The sequence below is a fragment of the Ailuropoda melanoleuca genome, chromosome 1 (assembly GCF_002007445.2).
Source record: "Ailuropoda melanoleuca isolate Jingjing chromosome 1, ASM200744v2, whole genome shotgun sequence".
Taxonomy (NCBI): domain Eukaryota; kingdom Metazoa; phylum Chordata; class Mammalia; order Carnivora; family Ursidae; genus Ailuropoda; species Ailuropoda melanoleuca.
In genome coordinates, this window is record NC_048218.1 from 185,334,552 (window position 1) to 185,347,311 (window position 12,760).

Sequence of the window (12,760 nt, forward strand, 5' to 3'; positions counted from 1 at the left end):
GGGCTCAATAAAGGTGAATGACTTAAGTATTCAAAGTTTTCAAAAATGATACGTATTTCCTTGCGGGGTATTCTGGTCCCATGCACAGGAAGCCTTTAATCATTTCCTGAGTGATCTCATCTGTAAGAAATATTGGGAGGAGGAATCCCTGCCCCAGGATGAAATGACCCAGAAGAATGTGTTTCCAAGTCTAAGATTTTATGACTGTTAAATTAGTCTGAAGCTGACGCTTACGGGGGATGAAGGACTCCCAGGACAGGTACCAGCAGTCTGAGTCATGTACCTACTGACGGTATTTAGAAGTTTGCTGCCTCTAGCTGGGCCTCCACATCCTGTAAAGAGGCCAAGATATTTCTTCGGCAGTGCTCACCCAGCCAGGCTTTCCTAGGCCCCCCTTTTCTCCCGTCTTCCTCTAGTCTATTGCTACAGAAATGCCCCAATTCCAGTTAATCTTGCTTCTATCTCAGCATCTTTTAAAAAGTCAATTTAGTCAGTTTTATTTGTATTAAATCATAAGAGACAAATATGTCACTGTTGAACTTAATTATCTTTGGAGGTACAACCACCCAAGCCAGCAGAACAGGGGTTAATAACTTGACACATTATTTCTGAGAACTTGCCAATCCTTTCTTTTAAAAATTCCTTTACTAACAGCTACATAGCATATTGGAGAATTTGAAAAACTTCTTCAGTTACAGAGCCCAGATTCTGTGGGACAGCAGAGTGTCAGCCTTGGCTGCCCTCTCTTCCCAATCAGTGGTGCTTAGAAACAAAAGAGTCAAGATTAGAAGGGAAGGAAAAATGCAGTAAGAAAAGAGGAGCAAAATGGATCTGAAATGCGAAAAGGTGATTTGAACTACAAAATGAGGGAGAATGACATGAAGAGAAGGAAAAGAATACCTTCTCCCACAGGACAAAAAAAATCCCTGTATCATGGACTCATTAAAAAGAAAAATCTCCACCCACATTACAAGACAGATGAACCTCAAGATAGCAATACTGGACTCTGGCAGAAGATAGAAGTCCAACGGTGATCGATTGCAGGGACTGGCATCTTGAACTTGGCATCTTTCCTGAGACTGTTTCAGCTGTGGTTTAGGAAGTTGTGTGCTGGGTGGCTGGAGACTGCATGAAGATAGATATTCTGATTTCAATGCATTTCATGCTTTTAAAGGGAAACTGAATCCATTTTCTTCAGACGGGTACCCTTAGATTGTATAAAGGTAAGAAACACCTCTCAGCATGAATAAACTCCTCTCAGCAAGAACAAAATAGAAATACACATGAAAGTTAATTTGGCTTTATCTTTTGAAATGGCAGGTTTCTGGAAAAGAAAACAGGGTAGCTTTTTCTTCATTAAAAACAAAAATTGCTTTTCTAACACTGTGTGAGACCAAATTCTGCTGAAAAGAAAAAGCTAATGCAGGATGTGAAAGGGTTGGTCCTTTTGTTGGGAGGGAGACACTAGGCACAGATATCAGCCTGGGAAGGCAGGACATGCATTTCTCAACAAGATTATTGTTTCCTTTTTTTTTTTTTTAAAGATTTATTTATGTATTTTGAGAGAGAGAGAGAGAAAGAAGGGGGAGGAGCATAGGGAGAGACTCTCAAGCAGACTCCCCACTGAGTGCAGAGCCTCACACAGGGCTTGCTCTCAGGACCCTGAGATCATGACCGGACCGGAAACCAAAGAGTTGGTCCCTCAACCGCCTGAGCCACCCAAGGTGTCCCTCTTGTTCCCTTTCAATACAACTTTTCTCAGCACAAAATAAGGAATCTAATTATGACAAACACTTGCAAGAGGACTTACGTTCTTAGAAGTCATGATCCCAAACAATGGAAACATTAAACCAGGCAGTAAAGCTGTTACTGACAAAGGCAAAGCTTCTGTAAGCCAAAATATGGCAACGACAAAGAGTGTGTAGGCACATTCTGCTTCCTGGAAAGAACAAAGGAAAAATGCAAGGTGAAATAATGAGGCTGGGAAATCATCATTTAAATCGCAACCACATTTGCTGAATGGAGCTGTGTCACTAAGAAAGTAAGAAGAAACTTGAAGGCCTCCGCACCTATGAGTTGGGCAGTAAAAGCCAAAATTTAGTACACATGAAAAACCAAAAACAAACAAAAATCCTCCATTGTTTCTTTCACATTTCCTTCAAAACAGATAATAGTGTATAATCAATTTTCTGTGCTCCTTTCAGTGTGTATGAATGCTTGTGTTCACCTTTATTTGCCTATAAAATGCACTTCCAGTTCTTTTGGAGTGCATAAATAGTCAAGTTACTGCCTTTCCCCTGGGACAAGACATATGTGACTTTTATTTGCATTCCCTGGTGTCTATTGGTTGGTACCAGTGTATACCTGTCTTCTCTTCCTACTAAAAGGGAGAAATAAACCTAGAGAAAACTTTTTGCTGTGCTTTGTTCTAGAGAAAGAAGGACAGTGCCAAGTTATAGGACATGGATGAGACTAAATCAGCTTCTAAGTAAGATGGACCTGGGGGTTAAGAGCCTCCTGCTTTGCTTTTTAGAAAGACAAATGAGCTTGACTTACTTCACTTAGCATAATCCCCTCCAGTTCCATCCATGTCGATGCAAATGGTGGGTATCCATCCTTTCTGATGGCTGAGTAATATTCCATTGTATACATGGACCACATCTTCTTTATCCACTCATCTGTCGAAGGGCATCTCGGCTCCTTCCACAGTTTGGTTATTGGGGACAATGCTGCTATGAACATTGGGGTGAATGTGCCCTTTCTTTTCACTACATCTGTATCTTTGGGATAAATACCTGGTAGCGCAATTGCTGGGTCATAGGGTAGCTCTATTTTTAACTTTTTGAGGAACCTCCATACTGTTTTTCAAAGTGGCTGTACCAACTTGCATTCCCACCAAGAGTGTAAGAGGGTTCCCCTTTCTCCACATCTTCTCCAACATTTGTTGTTTCCTGCCTTATTAATTTTTGCCATTCTAACTGGTGTAAGGTGGTATCTCAATGTGGTTTTGATTTGTATTTCCCTGATAACTAATGATGTTGAACATTTTTTCACATGTCTGTTAGTCATTCATATGTGTTCTTTGGAGAAGTGCCTGTTCATGTCTTCTCCCCATTTTTTGACTGGATTACTATCATATGGTTTCACTTATATGTGGAACATAAGAAATAGCCTGGAGGATATTAGGAGAAGGAAGGGAAAAATAAAGGGGGGGGAATCAGAGGGGGAGATGAGCCATGAAAGACTATGGACTCCAGGAAACAAACTGAGGGTTTTGGAGGGGAGGAGGGTGGGAGGATGTGTTAGTCCAATGATGGGTATTCAGGAGGGCGTGTATTGCAATGAGCACTGGGTGTTATGTGCAAACAATGAATCATGGAACACTACATCAAAAACTAATGAAGTACTGTATGGTGACTAACATAACATAATAATAAAAAAGAAGCTCTGAAAAAGAAAAAGAAAAAGACAACTGAGTTCCTGAAGAAACACAGGGAGACTCAACAAAAATGAAATTCCTAGTAGAATCTGTTACTCTGCTAGGTATAAAATGGTGTATTGCTGTTTTAGGACATTGTTAAAAAATGGTTGAGATTTGGGGTTCAAGATGGCAGAACTGAACTCACTTCCCCCCACAGATGCAACATATCTAAAGCTACACATGAGATAACTTCTTCTGAAAAATAAACCTAAGAACTAACTGAATGGTTTCCTTCATAGCAAAGGATAAAAGAGCCACATGCAGACAGGTAAGAGAGACAGAGATGTGGTCTCACCAAAAACCCCATGTGTGGTATGGTGACCCACAACTGGGAGGTATCTCAAAATATGGATTTTCTCCCTGAGGAGTGAGGAGTTTGTGTCCCACATCGGGCACCTCAGCTCTTGGGATCTGCACCAGTGAGAGGAGCTCCCGAAATGTCTGACTTTGAAAACCAATGAGACTTAGGTTCAGGAGAACCATGGGGCTGTAGGGAATGCAGATTTTACTCTTCGAAGGTTCGTGTACAAATTTATACACCTTGGGACTCAGCATAAAATCAGCAGTTTGAAAATTTCCTAGACCATACATGAAGGAGAGTCATTTGCTAATCTTAACTAGTGTCTCACAGAGGGGCAGAGCCTATTAGGACTCTGTCCAGGGATAGAGGTGCTAGTTGTTGTCATTTTTGCATTCTTCCTTTATCTTGCTAACACTAGCGGGTGTGCCCCACTTGTATACTGCTCCTGCATCCCTGTCCGAGCTGGGAACCTGAATGTCCTGCACTCACAGCCCTGCTAAAGCCACCAGACAAGTAGAGGAGGAGATGCCCCATGAGTGCCTGGCTCTGCTGACCAGGGAGGATAGCATCTCTAGGCCCTAGAAATCTGAAACAATTGGAAAGATAGCTGTTGGCAGGCTACCACCTCAAGAAAGAAGAAAAATCTCAAATACACTAACCTTGCACCTAAAGGAACCAGGAAAAGAACAATCAAGTCCAAAGTTGGTAGAAGGAGGAAAATAAAGATCAGTGTGGAAATAAATGAAACAAAGACTAAAAAAACAATAGAAAAGATCAATGCAACTAAGATCTGGTTCTTTGAAAAGATGAACAAAATTGAAAAACCTTTAGCTACACTTACTAAGAAAAAAAGAGAGAAGGCTTAAATAAATAAAATCAGAATGAAATCAGATAAGTTATACCTGACACCAAAGAAATGCAAATAATCATAAAAGACTACTATGAAAAATTATACACCAACAAATTGGACAAACCAGAAGAAATGGATAAATTCCTAGAAAAATACAATCTTCCAAGACAGACTCATGAAGAAATAGCAAATCTGAAAAGACCAATTACTAATAAGGAGATTGAGTCAGTCATCAAAAACGCCCAACAAACAAAAGTCCAAAGAGCTTCACCAGTGAATTCTACCAAAACATTAAAGGATTTAATACTTCTCATTCTCAAGCTCATCCAAAAATTGAAGAGATGGAAATGCTCCCAAACTCATTTTATGAGGCCAGCATCACCCTGATACCAAACCCAGAAAAGGACATATGAGAAAAAAAAATTACAGGCCAATATCCCTAATGAACATAGATGCAAAATCCTCAACAAAATATTAGCTAAGTGAATTCAACATTACATTAAAAGGATCATGCAACACGATCAAGTGAGATTTATTCCAGGGATGCAAGGATGGTACAACATCCACAAATCTATCAAGGTGATACACCACATTAACACAACGAAGGATAAAATTCATATGATCATCTCAATAGATGCAGAAAAAGCATCTGACAAAACTCAACATCCACTTATGATTTAAAAAACCTCTCAACAAGGTGAGTATAGATGGAATATACCTCAATATAATAAATATATAATAAATACAATATAATAAAAGCTATATATGACAAGCCCACAGCTATCATCATACTCAATGGTAAACAGCTGAAAGCCTTTGATCAGGAATAAGGCAAGTGTGCCCACTCTCACTACTTCTACTCAACATAGTACTGGAAGTTCTAGCCGGAACAATTAGGCAAGAAAAAGAAATAAAAGACTTCCAAATTAGAAGGAAGAAGTAAAACCAGCACTATTTGCAGATGATATAACATTATATGGAGAAAATCTTAAAAGACTCCACCAAAAAAACTACTGGAGCTAATAAACAAATTCAGTAAATTTGTAGGATACGAAGTCAATATACAAAAAGCTGTTGCATTTTATACGTAACAATGAACTATAAGAAAAAGAAATTAAGAAAACAATTCCATTTATAATTGCATCAAAAAGTATAAAATACCTGGGAATAAATTCAACCAGGAGATTAAACACCTGTACATTAAAAACTGTAAGACATTGATGAAAGAAATCAAAGAAGACACAAATAAATGGAAAAATATTCTGTGCTACTGGTTTGAAAGAATTAATGTTGTTAAAATGTCCATATTACCCAAAGCAATCAATAGATTCAATGAAATTCCTATCAAAATTCAATGACATTTTTCACAGAATTTAAACAAACAATGCCAAAATTTGTATGGAATACAAAAAGCCTCAATAACCAAGCAATCTTGAGAAAGAAAACAAAGCTAGAGGCCTCATGCTCCCTGATTTCAAACTATATTACACAGCTATAATAATCAAAACAGTATGGTATTTGCATAAAAACAGACTGATAGATCAATGGGACAGAATAGAGAGCTCACAAATAAACCCAAATATATATAGTCAATTAATTTATGACAAAGGAACCAACAGTATACAATGGAGAAAGGACAATCCCTTCAATAAATAGTATTTGGAAAACTGGACAGCCACATGCAAAAGAATGAAACTAGACCACTGTCTTATACCATATACAAAAATTAATTCAAAATGGATTAAAGACTTGAATGTAAGACCAGAATTTATAAAATTACTAGAAGAAAACATAGGCAGTAATCTCCTTGACACTGGTCTTGGTGTACTTTTTTAAGATCTGACTCGAAAGGCAAAAGCAACAAAAGCAAAAATAAACAAATGTGACTACATCAAACTGTGAAGCTTATGCATAGAGAAGGAAACTATCCACCAAATAAAAGTCAACCTAATGATGAGAGAAAATATCTGCAAATTATATATCTGGTAAGGAGTTAATATCCAAAAAATATAAATAATCTATAAAACTCAGTAACAAAAACAACAATTAAAAAAAAGGCAGAGGATCTGAATAGATATTTTTTCTTTTTTCTTTTTTTTAAATTTTTATACAAATTTTTATTATGTTATGTTAGTCACCATACAGTACATCCCAAGTTTTTGATGTAAAGTTCCATGATTGATTACTTGCATATAACACCCAGTGCACCACGCAATACGTGCCCTCCTTAATACCCATCACCAGCCTATCCCGAACCCCCACCAGCCTCCCCTCTAAAGCCCTCAGTTTGTATATACTTTTTTAAATAATATTTTTTTTTTATATTATGTTAGTCACCATACAGTACATCCCTAGTTTTTGACGTAAAGTTCCATGATTCATTACTTGCGTATAACACCCAGGGCACCATGCAGTTCGTGCCCTCCTTAATAGACCTTTCTAAAGAAGACATTCAGATGGTCAACAGGCACATGAAAGATGCTCAGTATCACTAATCATCAGGGAAATGCAAATCAAAACCATAATGAGATCAACCTACACCTGTCAGAATGGCTATTATGAAAGGAGAAGAAATAAGAAGTGCTGGCTATGATGTGGAGAAAAGGGGAACCCTCGTGCTCTGTTGGTGGGAATGTATATTGGTGTAGACACAGTGGAAAACAGTGTGGACGTCCTTCAAAAAATTAAAAATACAACTACCATATGATTCAGTAATTCCATTACTGGGTATTTATCTGAAGAATATGAAAACACTAATTTGAAAAGATATACACACCCTTGTTTATTGCAGCATTACTTACAATAGCCAAGGTATAGAAACAACCTAAGTGTCCATTGATGGATGAATGGATAAAGAAGATGCGGTGTATATGTGTAATATATATAGAGAGAGATGTCATACACACACAGTGGAATACCTCTGAGTCATAAAAAATAATAAAATGGGCAGAAGATATGAACAGACACTCTTCCAATGAAGACATACAAATGGCTAACAGACACATGAAAAAATGTTCAAAAATCATTAGCCATCAGGGAAATTCAAATCAAAACCACACTGAGATACCACCTTACTCCAGTTAGAATGGCAAAAATAGACAAGGCAAGAAACGACAATTGTTGGAGAGAATGTGGAGAAAGGGGATCCCTCCTACATTGTTGGTGGGAATGCAAGTTGGTATAGCCACTCTGGAAAACAGTGTGGAGGTCCCTTAAAAAGTTAAAAATTGAGCTACCCTATGACCCAGCCATTGCACTACTGGGTGTTTACCCCAAATGCACCCCATATGCACCCCAATGTTCATAGCAGCATTGTCCACAATAGCTAAATCATGGAAGGAGCCGAGATGCCCTTCAACAGATGACTGGATTAAGAAGCTGTGGTCCATATATACAATGGAATATTACTCAGCTATCAGAAAGAACGAATTCTCAACATTTGCTGCAACATGGACGGCACTGGAGGAGATAATGCTAAGTGAAATAAGTCAAGCAGAGAAAGACAATTATCATATGATTTCTCTCATCTATGGAACGTAAGAACTAGGAAGATCGGTAGGGGAAGAAAGGGATAAAGAAAGGGGGGTAATCAGAAAGGGGAATGAAACATGAGAGACTACGGACTATGAGAAACAAACTGAGGGCCTCAGAGGGGAGGAGGGTGGTGGAATGGGATAGACCGGTGATGGGTAGTAAGGAGGGCACGTATTGCATGGTGCACTGGGTGTTATACGCAACTAATGAAGCATCGAACTTTACATCGGAAACCGGGGATGTACTGTATGGTGACTAACATCATATAATAAAAAATCATTAAAAAAAAATGCTGCCATCTGTGGCAACATGAAAGGCCCTCAAGGGTATTATGCTAAGTGAATTAAGTTACACAGAGAAAGACAAATACCACATGATTTTACTTATATGTGGAATCTAGTAAACACATGAACAAACAAAATCAGACCAAGCCAAACTCATAGATAAAGAGAACAGATTGGTGGTTGCTAGAGGGGAAGAAGTTGAGGAAGGTAGACAAAATGGGTTCAAGAGGATCAAGAGGCAGAAAATTCTAGTTATAGAATAAAGAAGTCATGGGGATGTATTGTATAGCATGGTGACTATAGTCCATAATATTGCACTTCAAACTTGCAAGATGCTAAGAAAGAAAATCTTAAAAGTTCCTGTCATAAAAAAAAAATGGTAACTTTGTTTGCAGATGGTAACTAGACTTACCTGGTGATCTTTTCACAATGTATACAAATGTGGAATCATTATGTTTCATTATACCTGAAACTAATATAATGTTGGATATCAATTATGCTTCAATGAAAAATGGCTGAAATATATTATTATTATATTTGGCTTATCTAAATAATTTTGAAATGAAATCACCTGGAGTGTACTAAGTGATTGACAAAAGTTAGCATCTATCACATGGCTTTGTTTTGCATTGCAAATTCTGAGTTGCATGTGAAAAATTTATAAAAACTGCTGTCTGAGTTTAATGAGGTATTTTATTTATGGTTTTCCCGGAGCAATAAAATGTCTAGCTCTGTTGTCCTATGATTCACCCACGTCAGGGTGAATCCTCTGAGCTTGGTGTTTGGTCACCTAGTGTCCCTGCACTTTCAGTGGGATGGTCTAAGAAATCCTTAATAAACTAGGAGTATGTTATGCCTTCACAATGTTATCTTTTCAAAGGAGAAAGAATAAAGGTGTTTGGATGTTAACAGTTTTATAGAGAGTCTGCCTCTGTAACCTTGACAATAAAACAATGAAACAAAGCTGGGCCTTGACTAAAACTTCCTAATTTGCTCTGGATAGAATTTGTGAATACTAGCTTAACTAATTAATTAATTATTTTTAAAAGATTGTTTTTATTTATTTTAGAGACAGAGAGAGTGTGAGCAGGGTGAGGGGCAGAGGGAGGGGGACAGAATCTCAAACAGACTCTACACTGAGCATAGAGTCTGACGCAGGGCTTGATCTCATGACACTGAGATCATGACCTGAGCTGAATCAAGAGTCAGATAGTAAACCAACTGAGCCACCCAGGCACCGCAATACAGCTTAACTTAAAATACCAACGCATGAGAATGACCAGGCCTACATTTTCTCTTGTCAAGAGCACATGAATAACCCCACCTCCTTTCAAACTTGTTTTCTATCATACTTTCAAGAACCTGGATTTCAAAGATAAATGAACCCCCTTACTGTCTTGCTGTTTAGCCACAACCAGATCCTCTCTCTATCCCTGTCATTTTCTCCCTCAGGTCTGCCCCTCACCCTCCACCCCACTTCCTCCACTGCAGGCAAGGCTGTTCCACAACCACACCGTCTTCCAAGGATCCACTTTGATTTTTTCATTCCCTTGTATAAAGCCAGATTAAGGGCCTAGCCACCCTGACAACTATTTGGAGCACCCATCAATAAGGGACTGCTAAAAGAGAAAAATAAATAGAAAATCTGGTGCTAGCTAATATAACCCCAGTTTCATTTCAACATAGGCCTACTTTGGCTAGACATCATAGTCTGCTCAGACGTAACAACTTTTAAAACATAATAAAAAGCATAATTTCAAGTATTACATTGTTAGTTTCCCTAACAACTTTCCTATTTTATCTGGCTTAGCCCTGACTTAAAATCAAGTCAGTGATTTTCAGTTGCTTATCGGAAATAATCTAAAATCCTCATCTTGCCTTCAAGGCCACCTTCACTCTAACTATAATAAGACTTACCCGACTTACCCCAACACTTCCTGACATCATATCTCTATTTCTAAAGAGTTTATTTACATGCCTTCATGATATTTGGGCTCTGATCCCTGCTCCCCATCATGCAACCTTTTTCTGAACTTTAATACATAATGTTCAGCCAAGTAGTCATACTGGTAAGTTCCCAGATGCCCGTAAGTCACAGCTTCTACCTGCCTGTAACTATGCTCTGGACTCTTGGACGCTTTGACCCAGTTTGACTATTGAGACGAAGCAGCAAGCTGATGACCAAGCCTAACAAGAACATACAATTTATTTGACCCACGGTGGTATGTATGTGTATGGGTTTCATTTGAATCATGATTTACAAACCAACATATTTCATATTAAAAATAAAATCTGAATTTCTGAATTTTCCTTGAAAAACTAAGGAATTTGGTAATATTAGGATCATATTCCTTCACGTCAACAATTCTTCGGACTCAAGGAGAGCTTATCCTTTAAAGACAGGCTTGTGCTTTTCAGTTCTGCACAGCACGACTGCGCCATTTTACTTTATTCTCTTTTCTGCTTGGCCTTTGTTAGCATTTGAATAAAATCTCTGGCAATAAAAACGCTACCTCCTTGCAAATAAATCTTGTTTTAACCATTCCAGAATCAACACTTGGACCGTTTGTTTGAATTTCTCTGCCCAAATTCCCAGTGTGGTCCATGGACCAGCAGCATCAGCATGACCTGAGAGCTTGTGAGAAATGCAGAAATCGGGCCCTTCCCCAGATTTACAGAATCAGAATCAGCATTTTCAGGTTCCCCAGGTGATTCTTAAACAGGTTCAAATTTGAGAAACACTGGCTTACTTCCTCTTCCAGATCTTCCCTTTTATCTTTAACTCTGGGTCCAACTTGGAAACCGGACACTTGCTTCCAGGTAATGTCCCGCCCAAGCTTAATCTCCAGATTCAGAACGTATTTTGAAAAGTTGCCCATCCTTTAGTGTTAGGGTTCAAATTTATGTCTTGTCTATGAAGCTTCTCCCAAACATTCATGCACATTTTATATTTCTGCATATGAGCCCCAGGAGGTTTTAATTGCCGCTGGCTAAGGCACCATATCTGCATTGTCCCTAAGAGGTGCCTTCCCAGAACTTGTGGGAAATGCCCCATTTTTCATAACTTAATGAAAGTTCAAAGTCTAGAAAAGGATGAATACAGAATTATCCAGAGGCTAGGGCTGGATGGGTAGGATAGCAATCCATCTCAGTTTTCTTGGGATAGTGCTGGTTTACACCTGTTGTACAGGTGTCTCCCTGATGAGCAATCCTTTTCATTCTCAAAAGTGTCCCTCTTTGACTGATAAATTACACAGACATCCTATTGATGGGTCCACCATCCTAGGACTATCTCCTTCCAATTCCTGTTTTCTATTATGTGATCTTTCTTCATCAGGCTTCAAGTCATGGGCAGGCAAGTGTTCTTTCTCATCAACACTCTTCAGGCATTTAACAACAGAAGGTTAATCCAGATACAGTGCCAGCATTTTCTTTTAAGAATCTAATATTAAAATGTACAGAATTATTTTTTAAAATCAAAGATCTATGAACATTCTTGTTAAGAAGAAGTATAAAAGACATAGGAAAACATTTCATTGTTTTCTGTTATCCATATATATTCAAAGAAACTAATATTAGGGTGAGTAATTGTCAGTGAACAGGTTCTTCTGATGCACAAGAAAACACGTAAGTTGTCTGTGCTGCCACTGAAAATGTGTCCTGGATATCTGATTCACAGAACCAGTTCTGTGGTAGAGGAAAAATTCCTTCATTTTGTCAGTAGAAATCCGGAGACTGACCCATTACTTCTAGCTATACCATCTTTGTCTCCTGTTGATCCCTTTAATTTTTTGTCTTTCCTCTTTCCACCTCCTTAGAAATCCCCCTACTCCTAAAATAGAGCCGTTCCCCCATTACTGCCCCTACCCATCACGACCACCACTCCTACTACCACAGGCAAACAATGGAAAAGCAATAATAAAAGAAGGCCAATTGTCAAATCAGTTACACTGTGGGTAAATTGTTTACCCCCCCAAATCCTCTCAAGTCTAGGGGAAGTTGCTGATATATTTATTAAAATGGACTCTGTAACCATAACAAGTAATAATTTGAATAAAATTTTGTTCTAGAAATAGCAAAGCACTTTGAACCATGAGTTCTTGAGCTGAATTAGAGCAACACAATAATGTCTACTTCTTTTTTGTTTATTGTGATGGAAAATAAAGAAAGAAAAAAAGATTCAAAATTCTAAGACTGATCTTACAAAAAAGATTTTTAAAATCACAACTCATTCCCAAAATATTACACGAAACAAAGGGTGTGGGGAGTTGAGAGGGCTTCCTCAAATAAAAATACCTCAAAATAAAAGA

The 12,760-nt window shown here is 38.2% G+C and overlaps 1 protein-coding gene across 1 annotated transcript in view; it reads right to left on the reverse strand.

Moving 5' to 3' along the window:
• SLC13A1 (solute carrier family 13 member 1) overlaps positions 1-12,760 on the reverse strand; it is a 250,421-nt gene that overhangs the window by 65,341 nt on the left and 172,320 nt on the right. The window contains exon 4 of the mRNA XM_019799434.2: positions 1,811-1,939. Coding sequence (XP_019654993.1) covers positions 1,811-1,939 — 129 coding nt within the window. The remainder of the gene's footprint in view (positions 1-1,810; positions 1,940-12,760) is intronic.